This window comes from Apodemus sylvaticus, chromosome 3 (genome assembly GCF_947179515.1).
Source record: "Apodemus sylvaticus chromosome 3, mApoSyl1.1, whole genome shotgun sequence".
NCBI classification, from domain to species: domain Eukaryota; kingdom Metazoa; phylum Chordata; class Mammalia; order Rodentia; family Muridae; genus Apodemus; species Apodemus sylvaticus.
This window is the reverse complement of record NC_067474.1, coordinates 118,306,070-118,329,918: the sequence shown is the minus strand read 5'-3', so window position 1 is coordinate 118,329,918 and position 23,849 is coordinate 118,306,070. Positions and strand designations below refer to the sequence as shown.

The window sequence follows — 23,849 nt, the reverse complement described above, 5'->3', positions numbered from 1 at the left end:
GACACATTTTGATAAGAACTTTATGCAATTGTCAAAAAGCAAGCATTAGGTTAAACATAACTGAGTAAAAAATGACTGAAAAAATAGGTCTGAATACACAAAATAAAATGTAAAAAAAAAATGGATTATAAAAATAATGGTCTAACATGTTAGTGTTTCAGACATGTAACAAATCACTGAGGCTTGTTCATAGGAGGTTGGGGGAGGAGGCGCTTTCCTGGACTACCAACTGAGCCTTTTCCATAGAAGAAAAAATAAAAAGAAATGTCCTCAGTTCCTTGTACAGACACTCCTGAATACCAAATGTAAAGAGAAAGGGGTTTTTAAGGGTGGGTGTGTGTGTGTGTGTGTGCATGTGAGGGAGAGGGATTGGTTCTAGGAGAGGTCAGAAGAGGGCGTCACATTTCCTGGAGCTGGAGTTACATGTGGTTCTGAACTTCCTGCTATGGATGCTAGAAAGCAAACTTGGGAAGTTTGCTTAAACTTCTGGAAGAACTGCAAGGGCTCTTAAATACTGAGCCATCTCTATACCCCCCCCAAAGGTATTTTAAGTAGAAGAAAATTAGGAAAAAAGATACAGAATGTTCAGAAAAAGCAGACAATATTTTTAGGGAAAGATGATTTTATAATGAAAGGGAGGAATAATAATTTTAAATTAAAACGTCAAAGTAGAATTTCACTAAATTTTTTGACCACACTGAAATGAAAAATTAAAAGTCCCAAGTAAGATATTCACATACACACTGGGAGTGCAGAAATAATTTCCTATATTAATGAAATTAAAATGTGAATTTAAGCTGGGCATGAGGGCACACACCTTTAGTCCAAGCAGTCAGGAGGCAGAGGCAGGTGGATCTTTGTGAGTTTAAGATCAGCCTAGTCTACCAAGCAAATCCAGGACAACTGGTGATTATTACACAGAGAGAAACCCCATCTCAACAAACCAAAAACCAAAACCAACCAATGTGAATTTAAAAATACTCAGAAGTAACCAGTTATGAAAACAGCATGGATGCAATGCTACAAAAGTAATGCTTGGAAAGAATGTGTAGCTTTAGATGTTCCTATTAAAATTCATAAATTCTCTAAACAGAGTGCTAGCATGTTATTGGTGAACACTGAAAGTAGTCTGGGCCTTGGGATGCACAGTATGGAGTCGCCCTTTGCTGGTAACATAAAATCTTTCCTTAAGGAGATTTTCAAGCTCACTTCTTATTTTGTTACACTCTGTGTTCATGAAAGTTCTTTGAAGACAAGTAATATAGAAAGACAGTGTTCATAGTAATTTGTATTAATTAGTTACTTTTTTTTACAGGGAGAAAAATAAGAATTATGAAATCCTTTGTAGAAATAGATTAGGCAATGATTTATATGTAGAAAGAATGATGCAGACATTTAATGGAGCACCAAAGAATAAAGAGGTTCAGTGTGAAAAAATCATAATGGAAGAAAAAGGTAATATGCTTTGTTCTTGTTGGTAAACTGTTATATTCGAATATATGTTCCTTGAGTCTGTCAGTCAACACATGTTAAACTGTATGAAATAAAATGGAAATTGATTTGTCCGGATAAGTTACTATAATTTATAACTTTCAGAATTTGATAAGTTAACAAGAGACCATGCTATAGAGTATTTGAGTAACATAATTGTCCAATCTGATTTATATTCATTCCATATTGAGATGCAGTTTACTACCAAAGCAAACACTGTATGCCACACAATCTTTGCATTCTCCTATAGTAGTAGTATGCTCACCATAACTCTTTAAAGTGTTTAATCGTTATTCTCCATTTCATAGATGAGGAGACAGCCATAGCGAAGAAACCTAAGTTGCTTTTGTCTTAGAACCTGTATTCTTAAGTACTACACTTACTTACTCTTAGTGTTTATAAATGAACATCTCTGAGGGTTCTGTATAAGCAAAAGCCTGTGGCGTGTGGGCGAAGGAATAACTAGGGGAAAGACCATCTATAATCTTGGTTGCAGTTATCACTGTACAGAGCCAGGAGCCAGATTTCTTTCACAAGAGGTACAGCCATTGATTTTTAGCAGAAGAGCATTTGTGTTGGGAAGGTGGGATGTTTGTAGCTCACTCTGCTTCTTCCTTTTCTACACTTGATCTTAGCCAAAAGGCCGAGAAGCGATACTTCTTCCTTTTCTATGAAAGAGCCAGAATAAATGCCCCATCTCCCTTTAGCCTCCCCCTCATTCCTGCCTGGGAGCAGAGGTATGGCTGGCCTGATCGGTGCCTTTGGGAGACTGAATGAATACCTTGATATCCTTGCTGGTTTTCCTTCCCTGGGCAGCCTGGCAGCAAGAAGTACAAATTCTTATTAGCATAAAGCCCTGGTCTCGAGCCACAGTGTAGCATAACTGAAGTGTGCTGCTGTATTCAGGTAACATCTCAGTGCTCATGAGGTGGAATCAGGTAATCAAGAGTTTGTGACCAACCGGAGATACACGAGGAGTTGTTCTTAATGAAAAGCCTGCCACTGAGAATATGCACTACGGCTTGCAACAGAACATTTGGGAAAGAAGACGAGACCATAATTCTTAATGATGGATGATTTTAACAGATCCAGTATGTGGAACAGAAAGAAAAGAAAAAAGAAAAAAAAAACTAAGTGGAGACCCATGAGACTGTAAGCACACATATGTGGTTGTAAGGAGACTAGAAGGAAGGGCACAAGGAATAGTTGAACACATAACTAATCTGAGAAGAACAACCACAGAAGAGATCCGCACAAAGACACAAACACAGTCAGTCATAAGACATAGAGAGAGTCTTGAAAGTAACAATAGAAGAGTGATTCATCACATACATGGGCTAACTTTTATCACTCAGTTTTGGAGTGGAAACCAGGGAGGGCAAGCCCATTGACATTTAAAGGGCTGACGTGAAAGAGCGCTGTGAAGTAATAATACCAAATCCTTTAGAAGTGGAGAGATTAAGATGCTCCTGGATATGCCAAAGCTAAGGGAGTTTATTGATGGCAGAAGAGCTTTAAACAATGCTGAAGAGAATCCTTTATGTAGAAACAAAAGGAGAGTAGGCAGTAGCCTTAAGCCAGGTGGGGGAAATGGATAGCAGAAAAAATAACATGTCGGCAAATGCTGAAATCAGTCACTTTGTTTCCAGCTGCCTGTTTTTGTAGTATGGGTTAAAATCGATAGACACCCGGGGTTAGGGAGGCATCAGTGGTCAAGAGCTCTGGATGCTTTCCCTGAGGATTTGGGTTGAATTGCCAGCACCCACACAGTGGCTCACAATCATCTATAATTCCTATCCAGGGATTCCAATGCTTTCTTTTGGCCTCTGTGGGCACTTCATGTATGCGGTGCACATAGATACATACAAACAAAACATTCATACACATGATATGAGAATAAATTTTAAAAATTTTTAAAGAGACTTACATAGCAATAATTAGGTTGTTAATGGCCTTATTATGTAGAGCATAATTTAAAAAAAACACAGTAGTGGGAAAGAATTGTATAAGGAAGAAAGTTTTAACATGCTATTGAAGAAAAGTATAATTAATTAACAATAGCTTTAATTTGCAAAATGTCATTGTAATCTCTAAATGATATCCACAAAAACCAGAACAACATAAAACCCTAAAAGTTAGAGAGAAGAATATAAGAATGGAATAAAAACGAGACTACCAAAAAATTTATTAAACACAGAACAGTGACTGAGGAGTTGAGAAGCAAGGTAGAGAGAATACAAATATCAAGATTTTTTTATAAACTAGCAATTCCACATCAGTAATTATTTTAAATATACATTAATTATTCTGTACAATTAATAGATGTTGGCCAACTAAATTAAAAGCAAACTAAGATAATTCAAATGTCTGTTCTCTGTCAGAGACTTGACAGAATGGCTAAGTATGCACAAAACTGTGAAAATCATCACTAAAAAAAAAAAAAATCAAGATGGCCATGCTAGTCAGAAGAGGGCTCAGAAATTGTCACATGTAACAAAGAACAGTGTGTATTGATTGATGGCTTAATTCATACAGAGACTGTAACAGTTATGAACATGAGATGAGAGATCCACAGAAGCATTGAGAGTGGACACGTTCAGGAGAGAATTTGTCCCACAGTAATTGTTTAGTACGCCTCCTCCAATAGTGGACAGGCTAGTGAGATGGATGCGCAACCCAAGCAGAGAGCACTGGGATCCTCCAACAACACTAGACTGCAAGCTACTGTAAGCTAGCGTCTCAGACAGCAGAATGAAATGGATGAACCCCTGAACATACACAGATGGCCTAATCTGACTCAAGGATAAATAGAATATCTGAATAGTTCTACAATAAGTAAAGAGATTGCAATCCTAAATCTCCCATCAGAGAGAACACCAGGACCAAAGGGTTACTCAGGTGAATTCTAATAGTTATATATATATATATATATATATATATATATATATATATATATATATATATATATATATATATATATATTTAAAAGGCTCATTATCAATTCTCCATCATCCCTTCAAAAAAAAACCTCTGTAAAATTGAAGAGAATATTTTCATACTTAGGAAATAATTTCTCTGATACCAAAAACTATATCAATATTCCTTAAATATAAAAAGCCTCCCATACTAACAAATTCAATCCAGCTCTGTATGAAGTGTAATTGTATATTGTGATCAAGTGACATTTATCTATGTGGCTCAGTGATAACATGCTATGTGTGCAATGTAAGAGAGCACACTAACAGACTAAAGGGAAAACCCACCACACTCACTATCTATATTCTGCTAGGTGACTTTTTTTTTTTAATTTGAGGAAGAGCCTTGTTATGTAGCCCAAGCTGTTCTTGAATTTGTTGTGTAGCCCCAGCTGACCTCAAGCTTGTTGTGTTTAGTACAGAGTCATCTCTATCATACAATTCTCCTGCCTCAGCCTTCTGCAGGTTAGGACTGTAGGTATACACCGGCAATTCCATCTGCTTTTACCATTCTTGATGTAATTCTTGAGCCTATCTACAATACGTTATAATTGGAGGATGCTCTGAACTACCTCTTAATCATATACAGTAAAGGAACCTCAGTCAAATTTACACTTTGGGGCCTCTTTTCCGGGGAAAAAGAAGGCACTTGTTTAGAAGGAGATGTTAGGAGAAGGAATTAATGCTTAGCCACTGTTAGGTGTGTTGTTGGACTTGCTCAGATTAAGAAAGCATACATTCAGACCTCACCCCTACAGCAAGAGGGAGGCCTCTGCTTCTTTGGATGAACACACGTGTGTTATATACACTGTACTCAGAAAATCCATTTGAGCAAATCCATTTGGCCACAGATTCAAGACTTTCTTAATAAGCTTTATTGGTAGTCAGAATAGTATTTGATTCCATTTCTCTCATGTTTGTATCGCTTTTATTATTTTATCTAAAACCAGACATGGAGGGAGCTGGGAAACTCAACAGCCTTCTGTGCATAGCCCACCAGGAGAGAGTGATATCCCAGCAGAGTTTTCACTTCTGAGCACAGAGGTGAGATCTCCACCTCTCTGGAGGGGACCCAGCTAGGAGCACACAGGGCCTAAGATCAGTGGAGCAGCTGGGATGGAAGTCTTCTCGCTGCCATTTGCACCAGGGAGTCAGGAGACTCCACAGCCTTCTGGAGAGCACCAGGAGAGAGTGATCTCCCAGCAGTGCTTTCACTTCTGAGCTCAGAGGAGTAAGGACACAGGCTTACAGGCCCACAGGAGGAACAAACTCCAGCCAGAGACAAGAATACCAACTAGCACAGATGGCAAAAGGCAAGTATAAGAAACCTACCAACAGAAACCAAGGCCACATGGCAACATCAGAACCCAGTTCTCCCACCACAGCAAGTCCCAGATACCCCAACACACCAGAAAAGCTAGAGTTGGATTTAAAATCATATCTCATGATGCTGATAGATGGCTTCAAGAAAGGCTTAAATAACTCCCTTAAAGAAATACAGGAGAACATTGGTTAACAGGTAAAAGCCCTTAAAGAGGAAACACAAAAATCCCTTAAAGAAACACAGGAGATCATGGGTCAACAGGCAGAAGCCCTTAAAGAGGAAACCCAAATATCCCTTAAAGAATTATAGGAAAGCACAAACAATCAAGTGAAGGAACTGAACAAAACCCTCCAGGATCTAAAAGTGGAAGTAGAAACAATAAAGAAATCACAAAGTGAGACATCTCTGGAGATAGAAAACCTTGGAAGGAATTCAGGAGTCAAAGATCAACAACAGAATACAAAACATCCAGGAACTCCAGGACACAATGAGAAGACCAAACCTAAGGATTATAGGTATAGACAAGAGTAGGATTTACATCTTAAAGGCCCAGTAAATGTCTTCAACAAAATTGTAGAAGAAAACTTCCCTAACCTAGAGAAAGAGATGCCCATGAACATACAAGAAGCCTTCAGAACTCCAAACAGACTAGACCAAAACAGAAAGTCCTCCTGGCACATAATAATCAAAACACCAAATTCACTAAACAAAGAAAGAATATTAAAAGCAGTAAAAAGGGCAAGTAACTTATAAAGGCGGAGCTATCAGAATTACACCAGACTTCTCACCAGAGATGATGAAAGCTAGAAGATCCTGGGCAGACCTCATACAGACCCTAAGAGAACACAACTGCCAGCCCAGACTACTATACCCTGCAAAACTCTCAATCATCATAGATGGAGAAACCAAGATACTCCATGATAAAACCAAATTTACACAATATCTGTCCACAAATCCAGCCCTACCAAGGATAATTGATGGAAAATTCTAACACAAGGAGGAAAACTACACCCTAGAAAAAGCAAGAATCTTCTTCCAACAAACCCAAAAGAAGATACTCACACAAACATAAAAATAACATCAAAAATAACAGGAAGCAACAATCACTATTCCTTAATCTCTCTCTCTCTCTCTCTCTCTCTCTCTCTCTCTCTCTCTCTCTCTCTCTCTCTGGTTTTTTTCAAGACAGGGTTTCTCTGTATAGTCCTGGCTGTCCTGGAACTCACTCTGTAGACCAGACTGGCCTAGAACTCAGAAATCTGCCTGTCTATGCCTCCCAAGTGCTGGGATTAAAGGCGTGCGTCACCACCACTGCCCAGCCCTTAATATCTCTTAACAACAATGGACTCAACTCCCCAATAAAAAGACATAGAATAACAGAAATATTTCTCATGTAAATCTTCAATTTTATCAGAAAATGTTTGTAATTCCCCTTTTAATTAATTTAGTAATGTTTTTATGTCTACCATTTTATCTGCTTTATTTTTCATGATAATCTTCAATTTTAATGTCTTTCTATTTATTTCCTCTATTTTATCAGAAATGTTTTCAATGTAAATCTTTGATTTTATCACAAATGTTTCTAATTCTACCTTCAATTAATTTAGAAAGAGTTTTTATATCTACCGTTTTATATGTAAAATTTTCCATGAAATAGTCAATTTTAATGTGTTTCTCTATATATTTCTTGAATTTTACCAGGAATACTTTCCATGTAAATCTTCAACTTTATCTGAAAATGTTTATAATTCCACCATTAATCAACTTAGAATTATCTTTATGCCTGTCATTTTATGTGTATAATTTCCATGATAATCTTTAATTTTAACATGTTTTTCTATATATTTCTTGAATTTTATCAGAAATATTTTCCATGTAAATCTTCAAGTTTATCAGAAAATGTTTATAATTCCACTTTCAATCAACTTAGGAATACTTTTATGCCTACCATCATTATATCTATATAAAATTTTCCATGATAACCTTTAATTCTAACATGTTTTTCTACATTTTTCTACAATTTCATCAGAAATATTTTCCATGTAAATCTTCACTTCTATCATAAAATGTTTCTATTCCATATTTCAATTACTTTTGCAATTTTTTACTTGTCTACCACTTTACTCTTTATTTTTCCATGAAAATTGTCAATTTTAACATGTTTATCTGAAATATTTTCCATGTAAATCTTTAAATGTATCATAAAGTGTTTTTACTTCCCTTTTCAATAAAAAAATAAAACCAGATATGCTTTTTTGACCCACAAAAATATATAGTTTTTAAAGTATATAAGTTATGCTATAGTCAAATTTAAAAAAGCTTTATTGTGAATTATGTCTTAGCAGAAGATTCAATAATATGTTTACTCACACAGTGTAAGCAAAGAATATATGGTCCATGTATTCACAGTCAGGATAAGAAAGGGAATGTTCCTAATTGCTTAGATACCCTCACATCATAACCGGTTCATTTTGCATACTCACTAAGCCCAGAAATACTGAAGTTAGGGGGAATGTAATTTGAAATTGTTTCTAAAAGAAATTAAATAATTTTAAAATGTGACTTATACAATTGGTACGTATGATCATTATCTGTTACTTCATCTTTAGCATGACACTAGAGCTTATACATTTTGTTTATCAACAGCTATATTGGTGTATTATATAAAAAACCTGAACATATGGGCTGCGGAGATAGCGCACTTGATACACGCACAAGATCAGACTTTTTGATCCTTACAAACCCTTGTACAAATTCCAGGCATGGTGGTAGCATGCTTGTGAATCCAACAGAGACAGGAGAGTCCCTAGGGCTCACTGAGTCAGGCTAACCTTACCGGTGAATTCTAGGTGCATGAGAGGACCTTCTTAAAAGGTCTTTAAGAAATTGTTCTTTAGAACATCTGAGTTTGTCCACATACATTAATATGCACGCACATATACGTACAGATTAAAAACAACCCACATTTGGCATGATGATTCTAGCACTGGGAAGGTGAAGGGAAGAGGACCAAGAAATCAAAATTATCTTTGACTACATAACTAATTCGAGGCTAGCCTCGACTACATGACACCCTAGCTCAAAAACAAAACCAAGTCTTGAACATATTTGCTATATACAACTTGGTGGTTAAGTCAAACATAGTGATCAAACGTGATAATGGTTCACACTAAAGTAGTGGTCAGCATCAATTGTTAGTAACATGTAACCACATATTCCTATGCTGAACTTACTAAAATTTCAGTTAAATGCAAAGATTACAACCTTATCAATTTGTCAGAATATATCAAGAACTTAATCTGTACATGACTTTGTAAAATCTGCCAAGTTATAAGCTATCTATCGTATTGTGAAATTTAATATTCTTTTTTTTAATGTTTTTTTAAAAGATTTATTTATTTTATGTATATGAGTATACTGTAGCTGTCTTCAGACACACCAGAAGAGGGCATCAGATCCCATTACAGATGGTTGTGAGCCACCATGTGGTTGCTGGGAATTGAACTCAGGACCTCTGGAAGAGCAGTCAGTTCTCTTAACCGCTGAGCCATCTCTCCAGCCCGAAATTTAATATTCTTATTCATTTTAAACAATCATTATATACCAAAGAACCACCTCCTCCACCTCTAATCTCTCTCTCCCGTACTCTTCTTCCCCCTCCTGCTGCTCCTCCTCCTCCTCCTCTCTTACCCATTCCTCCTATGCATCTTCCTTTTCCTTTTCCTCTTCCCCATTGTCTTCCTCTTCCACCTCCTCTTCCTCCTCCTTTTCTGCTGAGAACCTTGGTTTTCTATTGTGTGGTTTACCAGGGAAGTGACTATATTTACAAGGCCCAGATTTCCTCTCTATTTTTAAGGAAACAGCTCTTTATTGAAACATTCTTACACACAAGACAAAAAACTCAACATCATTCTCTAATTGAAAGCTTAGTGGGTTTAGCATTAACAGTGTAGTACCCAAGGATAATATTATTGCTACAAAAATCAATGGGGGGGGGGCTTTTGAAGTTAGTATTTGAAGAACAGTGACATTTCCAGGTTACATTTGGTCACCATTGCTATATTTGATGATTTGAATGAATTTAATTAGACTTTTGACAATGTCGTTGCCCCAACCGATAAAATATTTTTACCGAAACAGTTGTTTAGGGAACTCTATTGAGTAAAAAGGAATGAGATGCTTCCTACAAGCAGATCTGTAAAATACAAGTTGTGTGTTAGGCACTGGCAAAGACATTGTCTGGGTGTTGTCCAAGCCTGTAGCCCATGACAGCCTTGCAGAGACAAGCTGATGATTCTTCCCAGGCCTGGGTAGGAAGGGGGGAGAAACAAGGAAGACTGAGGTAACCTAGGGCTGGCCCTAAAACAGGGCAGCACCTGTTTAGTGATAATAGAGAGGCAGTTCGGGTCTCCCGTGGTACCCTCATGAAATATTTCTTTGTTATTTTCCCGCTAGTGCTGTTAAAATTAACATGTTTCTAATAGAAACTCATTTTACATTTTTCTATGACCAGTAATATACAAAGCTGTATATTAGATTTGGCTTTAAAATCTTTTTACCTTTTCTGTCTGTTCAGGTGTAGTGGCCACTACCTGGGATTTGTATGATTCCTTCAACATTCCAGAAACTTTGCTAGCAGCAAAACGATCCACATATTCAAGTAAAGGAAGTTTACCTGTTAGAGACCGGGACCCAAAAATTCAAGGAAAGTATCATGGGCAAAAGCCAGACTGCATTCCTTCCTGGTTTGCAGATGTCCTCGAAGCACCTCACATTCTGTCCCACAGAACACGAAAAGCGCTTCACTCGGGGACTCGACTTTTACCTTTGCAGTGTCCTGGATTCTGAGTGGGAAAATTAAGTTTTGTGTTTGTTTTTCTTCTTGGATGCCTGTGTGGAGTTTGTTGTTGTTTTGAGACAGGGCCTGGAACCTACTGGCCTTGAAATCACACAGGTCCTCGCACTCAGACTGAGGGCTGGGATTAAAGGCGCTTACCACCACATCCACTCCCGTCTTCACGTTTTTCTCCAGTGTATCTTTGCTTTCCCTCTCTAATTTTTTTCATGTATATGTATGTGTACAGGTTTGTGTATTGTGTGAGTGGGTGCGTTTATGTATGCGTGCGCTACACCGGTATGAATGATGCCAGAGGACAAAGTTGGGCGTGGCCCTTCCCCTTACACCTGGTTTGTGAAGGTCTTGTTGGCTGCTCGGGCCAGGCGCCTCGGAATTTGCCTAGTTAGAACATTAAGTCTTCCACTATTTGTTTTCTGTTTTTGTTCCATTTCTATGTTTTTTACTGCCTTCTCGCGAGTTAAATCCTTTTACGCCACCTTTTAACTTAGGTATGTGTGTGTCTGTTCTTTAGTTGATACTTATCTGTTCACTTATCTGTGTACTGCATTATATACACATAACTTTCCAAAGTCCACCGATGTCAGCGTGTTACCAATTCAAGTAAAGATTACCTCTCTGCCTTTCAGCTTTGATGCTTGGAGGTGCTTTTGGGTTTTTGAGACAAGATTTTGTTATGTACCCTGGCTTTCCTTGAGTGTGTGAGGTATCTGAGGCTGGCCCGGAACTTGCTGTTGTCTTCCTGCCTCTGCCTGCTGAGCCCTGGGATCACAGGCACGGGCGACTGTGCCCAGCGCTCCGTCCCTTCTTTATGACTGCCTTGTATACTTCTTCTAGATATCAAGGTCATGGAGATGTTTAGAACTGCGTAAGACAGTGTAACTCTTAAATTACAAATATAAGAAATAAATTATGTTTGCTTTACACACTTTGTGTTTATCTGTATATTAGGTATGCTCAGATGTGCATGTAAATGACCCTGTATACATGGAGAGGTCAAAGGGCAACTGAAATGCTCATTCTTTAGTTGCTCTCCATTTTTTGAAGACTTTTTTTCTTTTTTTTAAATGGTTTTGGAATCAACAATTTGACTAGACTGGCTTGCCAGTAAGTGTCAGGGACGCAGTCATCCTGAATTAGGTGTGAGAACCACCAGCTACTGCTGCTGCTGCTGCTGCTACTGCTGCTGCTGCTGCTGCTGCTGCTGCTACTACTGCTGCTGCTACTGCTGCTGCTACTACTGCTGCTGCTGCTGCTGCTGCTGCTGCTGCTGCTGCTGCTGCTGCATCTGCTTCCTTTAGGCAAGGCCTCACCATGTAACCCTGGCTAGCCTGGAACTCACTATATTGACCAGGCTGGTCTCAGAGACCCTCCTGCCTGTGTCCTCAGTGTAGGGATTTAAGGCCTGCATCACCAGGCTCTGCCTGGACCCAGGTTTTCCACCTTGAGCTCTAGTCCTCAAGCTTGCAACATGCACTTTACTAACTGAGCCTCAGTTTCTCCTAATTGTTACTGGATATTTTCAATACCGACGTCTGGGGTGAACAGTTCTTTTCATCCAGTATTCAAAGAACAGATGAAAGTTCTAGAATCTCCTGTTTCTAATGAAAAGTGTGTCAACATTCGAATAATTTTCTTTATTATAAATATCTTTCCCTCCCTTCATTGCTTTTAATATTTCTTTTTGTCTTTCTGGATATATGTCCATATCTATGTTTATGTGTCTGTGCATGTTGCATATGCATATGTATATATACATATGTGTCTCCTGTTTTCAGTTTTCTGGTCTTTGGTGAATATATGTATATGCGTATACATATGTACATATATATATATGCATATGTGCCTCCTCTTTTTAGTAGCCTATCTCTGGTAAGTCTTTGCTGGGTATCTTTAGAGCTTCTTCAAGGCTCATTCAGTTTCTTCAGTCTATTCTTTGCTAAGTTCTGTGCTTTTTCAACTACTGTTTTCAGGTGCCTTTTCTAGTGACAATTTCACACCCCTGCCCCCGCCCCTTTGATATGCTGCTCACCTGAGCAGGATAATCTCCCAAGTCCCTGAGACTCTCTTCATTATTTTGTTCAGAGTATATTCTCCTTGGTTTAAAACTTATTTTTATTTTAAATTACACATATGTGTGGTAGTGAGGGCTATGCGGATGGATACAGTGCTGGTGGAGAGCCGAAGAGGATGTTTGATGCCCTCCAGATGGAGACACGGGCAGTTCTGAGCTGCCAGCTGTGGGAGCTGGAATTGAATTTGGTCTTCAGTGAACGCAGTACGCACTTTTGGCAACTGAGCCTTCTCTCCACTTGTTTTTAAGTTAGCTTGTTGCTGTTTTGTTTTTATGAGCCAGATGTGGTGGTGTACATCTCTAATCCCAGCACTCAGAGACAGAGGCAGTCAGATCTCTGGGTTCAAAGTTAGGCTGGTCTATATAATAAGCTTGAGGACAACCAGGACTACATAGAGATACCCTGTCTCAAAAAATAAAAACAAACAAACAAACAAACAAACAAAAAACCCCAGGTTTTTTATTATTCTTTTCTGAGGTCACTGAAGCATTTTCTTTTTCCTTCCTATTTTTCAATTAACCCATGAATTGAAAATTTAAGTTCTGAGTATTTCACTCCTGTGAGTTTTTTTGTTTCATTGAAATGTTTCATTCCTTTGATGATGCTTTTAGTTGTTTCAAGGATATTCATAAACCCTGGCAAAGCACTTTTTATGATGATCTCTGTAAATTCTTTGTTCGTTAATTCTAGTCTTTCATCTTAGTGTTCATGTCTACTGGTTATCGTCTTTTCTATTTGAGTTTTCTTGGTTCTTGGCTCAGGGAGTGACTTTCAGTAAAATCTAGCTCTAAGGCTTCCATTTTTCTAGGCTTCAGTAGTGCATATGTTGGGTAGTAGGAGTCATCGTCTCAAGATTGCCAGTCAGCGGTAGAAGTCCAGAGATTGAGACAGGGGCTCACTGCACACCAGGTATCCTAGGCTCACTTGTTTTCCTCCTCAGTGCTTGGATGATAAGCATGTTCTACCAGACCCAGCAGAAGACCAGGGCTGTTACCTCACTCCGTGGCACCTGAGGGACATGACTGTTGATCTCTGCTGGGAACTCCAGCTCCCTTCATCTTTTTGCGGTTAGCATGCCTAGGATTGCCCCATTACCTACACAACCAGGTACAGCGTCACTGACATCACAAAGTAGAAGTTGTTATCATTCCTGCTGGGCAGTGCTAAAAGTCCTGATTCCTGACTGTCATCTCCAGTGGGCAGAAGGGACAGAAACCCCGAATGCTTGCTGTCTGAGAAATCTCAGGCTCGCCAGCTGTTGTGCCTGGCATTCTCATGTGTGGCAGAGGTGAAAATTCTGGTTCTCAGAAACCACATATGATGGATGTCAAGGCCTCTTGGTGAGGGTGAAAGCCTGGCCGTCACCTGGCCTTGTGCTCATCCCCAGTTCTTCTGCAAGCTGCTGCAGTTCACCGCTATCCTCTAGTCACTTGGTTAAAGCTGCTTCTTGACCCTCTAAAGAAACTGCAGGCCTCTTGTGGGCATTTCTTTGTGCTCAGTGTGTTGCCAAGTTGCTGTCTTTGTTTGCAGTGTCTTGAATATACAAGTCACCACTGTGCTATCCTTTGAGTTCCCAGGATCCTGAATAAATCTCATTTCTCCTCTTCTTGCAAGAGCTCTGTTTGTCTTCTGTATAAATCTCTCTCTCTCTCTCTCTCTCTCTCTCTCTCTCTTAGAGATTGTTCTCATTCAAACCTCCACAGTATAGATATAAAGACAGAGATATAAGTTATTAGATTGGCTTACAGGATATGGCCCAAGTGATCTATCAGTAGCTGTCACACAGTGGAGAGACTAAGACTTCATTAGTTGTTCAGTCTATAATGGCTCAACAGTCCCCATCTTGTACAGGATCCACGGAGGATTCCTGGTGATCTTTAGTTTATATTGGACCCATGTAGAAGTAATGTCTTAGCAATAAGGTAGATGAATATGCCAGCAAGAATGAGGGCAAGCAAAAAAAAAAAAAAAGCAAAGTTTTCTTCTTTTATGTCCTTTTATCTGAGTTGAGTTGCCACCTAAAGTTCCACCTACATATAGGGTGGGTCTTCCTGCTTCATATAGTCTCACTGAGAAACTCTCTCACAGGAATGCCTAGCAGTTTATGTTTTAGTTGACTCCAGATTCAGTTAAAATTTGATAACCAAAATTAGACATCACTGTTCCCAAAGTTGATACCCAATCCTCCAAATCTGTGACTATATTACCATACAATGGAGGAAAGATTTTTTTATCAAACATGATTACAGATCTATCTTCAAATTGAAAGACTATCCCAGATAATACAGTTGACCAGTCTAAACAATTCAATGGAGCAAGTAACATCCTCTAATAAGCAGAACTTCAGGATAATCAAACTGCAATATTTAAGCCATAGATTTTTTTTAATAGCAGCCACAAAACTAATTAAAATAAGTACAGTACATACATACACACACATACAAACACACACACATCAAGTCAGACCTTTGAAGACTCATAATCATTTTATTTCAGTATAAATAGAAGAGTGCAGATAATTACTGCTGTGATTTAAATGTGCCCCCCCCCAGTTTATTTGCTAGAAACTTAATTCAGAAATGTATATGTTCTTGGTATCTACAAATGAGCTTTGGGAAGGTAAGTAGAGTTAGATGGCATCGTGAGAATAGAGCCCCATTTTAGATTATTGCTTTTATAAGAGAATTCGACTGAGCTTTCATGTTTCACATTTCTGCCCATGTCATGCTTTCTGTCAGTGTAAGGGACAGCCAGAAGGCCTCCGCCAGCTTAGCTTCTTGGCTTTTTCTCTTTCCAGCCTTTGGAACAGTAAGAAATACATTTCTTGTCTTTATAAATTATCTAATAGTAGTGATTCTATTTATTTATTTACTTTTGGTCTGTGAATACAGGTGTTCGAGGACATGGATGTGTGTTTTTGAGTGCCTGTGTATGTGTGTATGCATGTGTGTATGTGTGTATGCATGTGTATGCATGTGTGTACAAGTCCGAGGATAACCTCTGGTATCATTCCTCCCCAGACACTGTCCACCTTGGCATTTGAAATAGAGTCTAAAATTAGGCCCTGGGGCTGAACCATTAGTTTGGGCTAGCTAGCCAGTGAGTCCTGGCAATCTGCCTGTCTCTGTCTCTCTAGTGCTAGGATCTCAGCGACTGCACCCAGCCTTCTACAGAGGATCTGGTCATTGAACTCAGGTCCGAATACTTGCAAGGCAAGAACTTCACCAACTGGGCTATCTTGCCAGTCCCCTAAATTGTAATTTTCTGATAAATTAACAGAAAATAGGCTAATGCGTGTATAGCACCTCAAGGTTATCACTGCTTATCCTAAGGAGGAAATTATTTTTTGATTGGTAAGAGTTCCATGAGTTTTATGTTTACATTGTTTTCTTTGTGCATAAAAGATTTAATAAATGATGTTGAAGGTGTTGGAAATGGAAGACAAAAATTATAAAATATAATTTTAAAAATCTTTAAACTAAATGAACCACCTACTGCTGCTTGGCTCTTTTGTAAGAGAGTTGTATTTATATTTACAGACAGTGAAAGTAGTTCTCTAATGGACATAGAAAATGTAATTCTGGCTAGAGCTCACGATGATGGAGAAGACAACTCAGAGGCAATACTGAAGTCTGATAAGCTTCATCAAGACTTATTTTACATGGAAAGGGTTTTAATGGAAAATGTGTTTCAGCCGAAGCTTGCAGCCTACCGTCAACTTCCTGTTTATAAAGGTACTTTTAAAAACCACCATGCTTAGACAAACTCAAATATTTTTTTAAAATGTAATTGTACTATTAAATATTTCTAAATGTAAATTCCACACTAGCTATTACATTTTAAAGCACACGTTTAACCATTTACTAACTACCTATGAAACATGTGGTGGCCCTAGAGTCCAGACTGGGGAATCTACAGAAGAGTTGTCCCTTCAGTGCAAGACTTACTAAGCATCCATGTCCTCATTTTACCTTTGTTCCTACATCAAATTAGGCTCTTGTTTTTTTATAGTGCTTCTCGTGTTTGGTCCTCTCTTACACTGCTGTTGAGTCTTCAGGTTCCGTCTATTGGAGCCTACTCCCTAATATAAATGACAGGGATATTCAGCCCAACCTCACTGCTACAGCTCCATATATATATGTATATATATTCACAGAATATTTTGTTTTTGCTACTTTCAGATTTGATTTGATTTGATTTTGTTTGTTTGTTTGTTTTTGAGACTGGGTTTCTCTGTATAGCCTTGGCTGTCGTGGAACTCACTCTGTAGATCAGGCTGGCCTCAACTCAGAAATCTGCCTGCCTCTGCCTCCCAAGTGCTGGGACTAAAGGTGTGTGCAAACTGGGGGATTACAAAAGCATGCTTTTGCTGTAAATCCTAATAGTGCATCCTGGTAGGTACTCTGTTGAGCAGAAAATTTATACCCACACTCATCTAGAAGCCCTGGACACAGTGTTCATGGGAACTTTTTTCATAATTCCTGAAATTTAAAAGTAAGTAAAATCCCATTAGTAGGTAAATGGAGAGGCTAAGGTACAGATATTGTTCAGGGCTGAGTCATCAAGTTGTGGCTAGACATGGTAGAAGCCTGTAAGCATATTGCTTTGTAAACAGTCACAGTCTGAAAACAGCATAAGCTGTGAGTTCAGCTCTAAGACATCCTCAGAAAGGCCAAACTATATAGACAATGGGAAGAATTGTCAGAAGTGAGGGCACATTGAGGGACAGTGAGATTTATTGTGAACAATACCGTAATGGGAAACCCATGTCAGTCACATTTTTCAAAACCCACGGACTATACCACATGGGAGTGGATTCTCACGTAAATTGTGGGTGACAGACAACAAATCAGAAGCAACTGCACCTTCTTCAGAGGATGTAGATTAGCACTACCTCCAAGAGCTTTAAATAAACAGACAGGATGGCTCCCAGCACATCTCTCATCCAGCTCATGTATTTGGCTTGTGTATAAAGATAATGGATCTTAAATAAAGAACACATTATTATAAGCCTTTCCCGCTAGTGATTTAAATTGCAGTGGTTCTTCTGGCTACAGCTTCATAGTGGGATTAGCTACTTCTCTTGTTGCCATGACAAAACACCTGCCAAAAGGACTTACTGAAGAAAGAACGTTTGGTTCTCTGTTTAAGAAGATACTGGCCATCATGGCCAGAAGACATAGCAGAGTTCACAGCAGCAGTAGTGCACAGCTGGGACTCCTTACATAGGATGCAGAGTTTTGCTTTGTTCTTTCGTGCTCAAGAGATGGTGCTGCCCACATTCAAAATGATCCGAAGTTAAACATCCTTGGAAATGCTCACACAGAACAAGCTCACAGCTGTCTCCTATGTGATTTTTAATGTCCAGGCAAGGTGTGCTGATAAAGGTTAACCATTGTGATGATTATTCCTCTTTGTCAAGTTGACCACATCTGGAATTAACCAAAACCCAAGTGGCTGGATACACCTGAGAGGGATTTTTCTTGATTAAATTATTTAAAGTGGAAAAGCCTTCTGCTGGCCGCTTATATGAGGGACATGGAAGAAGGGAGCTTTGCTCTCTGCCTGCTTCCTCTCACTCTCACTGCACGTCTGTTTCTTCACTGGCATTACAGCACACTTCTTTGGGATTCTGGCAAATACTGAAGACCAGCAGAGACATACAGCCTTGTGGACTAAACAACTACTAGATTCTTAGTAGACAGCTGTCTTAGTCAGGGTTTCTATTCCTGCACAAACATCATGACCAAGAAGCAAGTTGGGGAGGGAAGGGTTTATTGAGCTTACACTTCCATGATACAGTTCATCACTAAAGGAAGTCAGGACTGGAACTCAAGCAGGTCAGGAAGCAGGAGCTGATGCAGAGGCCATGGAGGGATGTTTCTTACTGGCTTGCTTCCCCTGGCTTGCTCAGCCTGCTCTCTTATAGAACCCAAGAATACCAGCCCAGGGATGGCACCACCCACAAGGGGCCCTCCCACCTTGATCACTAATTGAGAAAATGCCCCACATTTGGATCTCATGGAGGCACTTCCCCAACTGAAACTCCTATCTCTGTGATAAATCCAGCCTGTGTCAAGTTGACACACAAAACTAGCCAGTACAACAGCCATTGTTGGACTAGCTGGACCACAGCCTATAAGCCACTTTAACAAATCCTCTACAGAGCCCTGACTAGCAATAATTCTCATAACATGGGTAAATAAACACATGTAACTATTGATAAGGCTCATATATTTGTGCCCCACCCAATATCTATTGGGTTGAACAAACAAGCAATCTACAAATATTTATTTTCAGTGGTTCTACAGCCCCACACTCACAATTTAGAAGCATGTAACAAGGCATCACATTGGTCTAGTTCATGGATGTTGATTGGGATACTCTAAGTTAGATATGAACAATTGCTATGGTATTTTTGTATCAGAAGGTAAGAATTAAATGTGGAAGAAAAAAAACAAGTCTCCTGACTTAGTTAAAATTTAAGAGTATGAGATAAATTGACATATTCTCTCTCTGAGTCTCTGACTCTCTCAGTCTCTGTCTCTGTCTCTGTCTCTCTCTCTCTCTCTCTCTCTCTCTCTCTCTCTCTCTGTGTGTGTGTGTGTGTGTGTTTAGTGCATGCATGTGAGTTTGTGATTACCTATGCCCACATACATGCATAAGAAGGAGCCCAGAACAAAAGGAGATCTGTGTTGTTCTCACCCTTGAGACTGAACCAGAAGTTCTTTTGGTGTTTTGTTTTGTTTTGCTTTGTTTTGTTTAGTTTTGTTTTGTTTTTCTAGGCTGGCTGGCCATTGAGTTTTTAGGATGTGTGTATTTCTGCCCTACAATAGGGGTTGTGGTTGTGAGCATGTGTGGCCAAATTTAGTTGTGTGTGTGTGTGTGTGTGTGTTCTGGAGATTCAAATTTAGGTCCTTATGCTTAGAGAATAAGAACTCTTATCCACTAACCTATCTCCCCAGCTTTGAGATGTATACTTTCTAAGGTAAAGTTGTTGATCCCCATTCCCCCCCCCCCAAAAAAAAGAGCACAAAGTTTGCTTTGTATTCTCAAATAACAGCATGTGACTGTACCACTCTGGCCCATTCTGAGTGATCAGAAAGTCTGGTCTCAGAAAGTTTCAGTAGACTTGGGTTACCACTCAGATACCCTGTAGATCTAATGGTATGTAATGTAAGTGTCAGTGATAGACAAAGATGCTATTTGAGGCCATTGGCAGGCCCTGCCCTGTAGGTGCGAGGGCAATGACATCTCTATTTGATTTAACTTTAGAACGTGAACCTGGAGAACCCGAAGAAGTTTTGCCAGAGGAGATTCTTAAGGTAGCAGAGGAAGAGCCAAAGAAGGATGATGAAGAAGAGATGGAAATGGAACTAGAGATAGAGATAACCACGGAACAGTCGACCATACCAGCTAATTTGGAACGGCTCTGGTCTTTCTCCTGTGACTTAACTAAAGGCCTCAATGTGAGCAGCCTTTCCTGGAATAAAGCAAACCCAGTGAGTCACCAAATGCGCTAACAGTCCCATTCTAGTGTTTCAGTTGCAATTCTTTTGTAAATTTTTATTTATTATTTTGTGTGTATGTGTGTAGTGTGTATATGTGTGCACACGCGTGCATCCAGAGGACAAGTGTCGTGACTCGGTTCTCTACTATCTGCTCACTGAGGCAGGGTTTCTCGTTTCTTCTGCTCTGTGCTCTCCGGGCTACCTGGCCAGTGAATTTCAGATTATTCTCCCATCTCTACCTCTAGAATGACAAATGTGAGCCATCAAACCTGGCTTTTGTGAGTTCCAGACATTGAACTCAGGTCATCAGGCGTGCAGCAAATGCTTTGACTCAGTGAGCTATCTTGCTGGTTCTTACTGGCAAAATCTAAAAGGAAGGGTTTTTGCTTTGTGTGTGTATGTGTGTGTGTGTGTATGTGTGTGTATGTGTGTGTGTGTGTGTGTGTGTGTGTGTGTGAGAGAGAGAGAGAGAGAGAGAGAGAGAGTTTATTCAGACTTGGGATTTTTTTTTTTTCTTTTTTGAGACATGGTTTCTCTGTATAGCTCTGGCTGTCCTGGAACTCACTCTGTAGACCAGGCTGGCCTCTAACTCAGAAATCGGCCTGTCTCTGCCTCCCAAGTGCTGGGATCAAAAGTGTGCGCTACCACCACCTAGTGGGGAAAAGATTTTTGCCCAGCTATATAACACCTAGTTTTAAAATATCTCCGAACAAAGTTTATATTTGAAAAAGGAGAAAATGCGAATACTTACATATTTCTCCTTTCACATAAACATATTACTATCTTTATTTTAAGAGTGTGCTGTCCACATGATATCCACATCAGATGCTATGATATATAGTAGAAAATAGTGTATGGTCGGCTTACTTATCTGAAAGTCATATACCTAAATTCTTCTCCTCCAAGCAGTCAGAGTTGGGAGGGTATGCTTAATCCAGTGATCATGCCAATATGTAAACCATTTGTGGGTTTCCTTAGTGATAATGTTATTAATATCATTAGATGCATTGGCAGCACTTCATATGTACCAGGAACCACTTTAAAGTATTTTCTTATGATTTCAATTTTATTCTTTTAAATGATGTGTATGTGTGTTTGTGAATGTGTGCATGTGAGAGCAATATCCTAGGGATACAAAGACGACTGATCCACTGCAGCTGGAGTTCAGAGGTGTTTGTGAGCGCAATGTGGGTCCTGGGAACTGACCTCAGGTCCTCTGGGTGATCAGCATATGGGAGTGAGTGCTGGATCCATTTCTCTAGCCTTGTGCTAATGTAACCATGTGAGTCAGAGGCACAAAGATAGTAAGTAACCTCTCTAACCTCACCCAAACATGAAATGCAGCAGCCAGAATTCAGGTGCAGACATCTGGCAGCAGAAGCCACAAAGTCAACTTGAGGCAAATAAACTAGGGCAGTAGATTTCAACCAATGGGTTGCGACCCCCCCAAATGATTATCAGAAAACATGGGTATTTACATTATGGTTCATAACAGTAGCAAACTTATAGTTATAAAGTAGTAATGAAAGTAATTTTATGGCCTGGGGTCACCACAACATGAAGAACTGTAATAAAGGGCGGGAACATTAGGACGGTTAAGAACCACTGAGCCAAAGTCTGGTTTATTTATTTTTAAAGGAGAATATTTTTACAGTAACAAAGCCGATGTTCACCTGGGTTTTACAAAATGCTTCAGAAGGTATTTCCCAACTAGCAATTGCAAATTGCATTGGGGAAATCATTTGAAATGTAAATAAAGAATTTATCTGATAAAAGAAAAAAAGAGGGACTGCATCTTTGAAATAGATATTTAGTGTACTTTAAGCTCAGAGCCTTCTACCTGCTAAGCAAGCACACTGGCGGCCTCGGAGCTTCAGCCCCATCTCCAGCCCTTGCCCTCTGTCTTACCAGGATTTTTAAATAGTTCATTAGTAGGCATCTTCATGCATTTGCTACAATTACCTGTCATCCTCTGAAGTGTCTTGTTTTGTTTTTTTTTAGGACCTTTTGGCTGTTGGCTATGGGAACTTTGGATTTAGAGAACAGAAAAAAGGAATGGCTTGCTGCTGGTCAATAAAGAACCCCATGGTAACCCAAAGAGGAACAAGCATCTTTTTATCTAGTTAAATGCTGACAGAGTTTTTGCACACTGTGTATTTGTGTATAAATAATTCAGCAAAGTCCAGGGACTGGAGAGATGGCTCAGTGCTTCAGAGCACTGACTGCTCTCCCAGAGGTCCTGAGTTCAATTCCCAGCAACCACATGGTGGCTCACAGCCATCTGTAATGGGATCTGATGCCCTCTTCTGATGTGTCTGAAGAGACCGACAGTGTACTCACATACATAAAACAAATCTTTAAATTTAATTTAATAATTCAGCCAAGTCCAGACCATTTTATCAGTCAAGACTTTTCACTTTCTTTTCTTTCATATGTGTTTTCATACGTGTAAGTGCACATATGCAGGTACAAGTGCACTTGTGTGTGTGTGTGTGTGTGTGTGTGTATGTGTCAGAGCACACAGCCCTAGATGTTGTTATCTTAGGGTCACAGCTTGTTTTTTTTGTCAGAGTCTCTCACTGGCTTGGAGTTCATCATGTAAATGGGTCAGGCTGGCCAGCTAGCCCAGGATCCCCTTGTCTCTGCCTACCAATTAAAAACACATGCCACCAGCAACCCGGGTTTGTCCATGGCTTCTGGGAATTGAATTCAGGTTTTCAGACTTGAAAAGGCAAGGACTTTACCAACAGAACCATCTTCCTTGTCCTCATTTTTTCTTTTGTCTAAATTTATAATAATTATTATTTGTTCTTATTTAACATAGGGTAAAAGGAAATCATTCATGACTTCACACAATACTTTCCAAATATCTTTTATTTACTGTGTTATCATAGCTAAGTATAAAAGTTTTGAAGACCCTTTGGAAACAAAACATGTCACCCAAGGGATAGGTGATAGGAACAGAACACTCCATTCAGCTACTGACAAAGCACTAGTCATCTGAGAAATAATCTTATTTTTCCCAGAAAGAAATATTAAAATCTCAGAATCAAGCCAGTGGGTAACTCTGTTTATCAATTTAGATATCTAGCTACCTAGATTTCTAAGGTAATGATGCTATAAATTTTATAAGGAGAAAGGATAAGAGTGATAATACTTTTTTTAACTAAATAGCCCTGCTATTAATTAAATATAGTTGTGTATAGCTTTATATTAATTTAAACTTGGAAGTAAAATGTGAAGTCAAAAACATGGAGGGTAAAAAGAGCATATATAGTGGTTACAGTCATTGTGAGTAGCTAGAATCCTTTAAGACATGGGGCTAACATGCATAGGAACATGATATATTTATTAAATGCAGGAGGACTGGTGGAATTCATCACCAGTCGCTTGTCTCCTTGTCCACATAGTAATTAGGTAGAGGAAACGATTTAGCCTAGGCATTATAGAGTTGTAAAAAGAAGTAGCTTAGAGAGTTTTGGTACGTTATTTTCTATCTGCTTTGTAGAAATAATGACACAATCTAAGTTTCTAAAACAAATGCCAGAAGATAGAGATGCATGATCTGTTTGCAGCACCTTATGTGTCTATGTCAGAAGGAAAACTCATACTGGTCAC

The 23,849-nt window shown here is 39.1% G+C and overlaps 1 protein-coding gene across 1 annotated transcript in view; it reads left to right on the top strand.

Moving 5' to 3' along the window:
• Dnai4 (dynein axonemal intermediate chain 4) overlaps positions 1-23,849 on the top strand; it is a 73,137-nt gene that overhangs the window by 33,073 nt on the left and 16,215 nt on the right. The window contains exons 6-10 of the mRNA XM_052176871.1: positions 1,316-1,455; positions 10,367-10,499; positions 16,264-16,454; positions 19,996-20,222; positions 22,233-22,319. Of these exons, the coding sequence (XP_052032831.1) occupies positions 1,316-1,455; positions 10,367-10,499; positions 16,264-16,454; positions 19,996-20,222; positions 22,233-22,319 (778 nt within the window). The remainder of the gene's footprint in view (positions 1-1,315; positions 1,456-10,366; positions 10,500-16,263; positions 16,455-19,995; positions 20,223-22,232; positions 22,320-23,849) is intronic.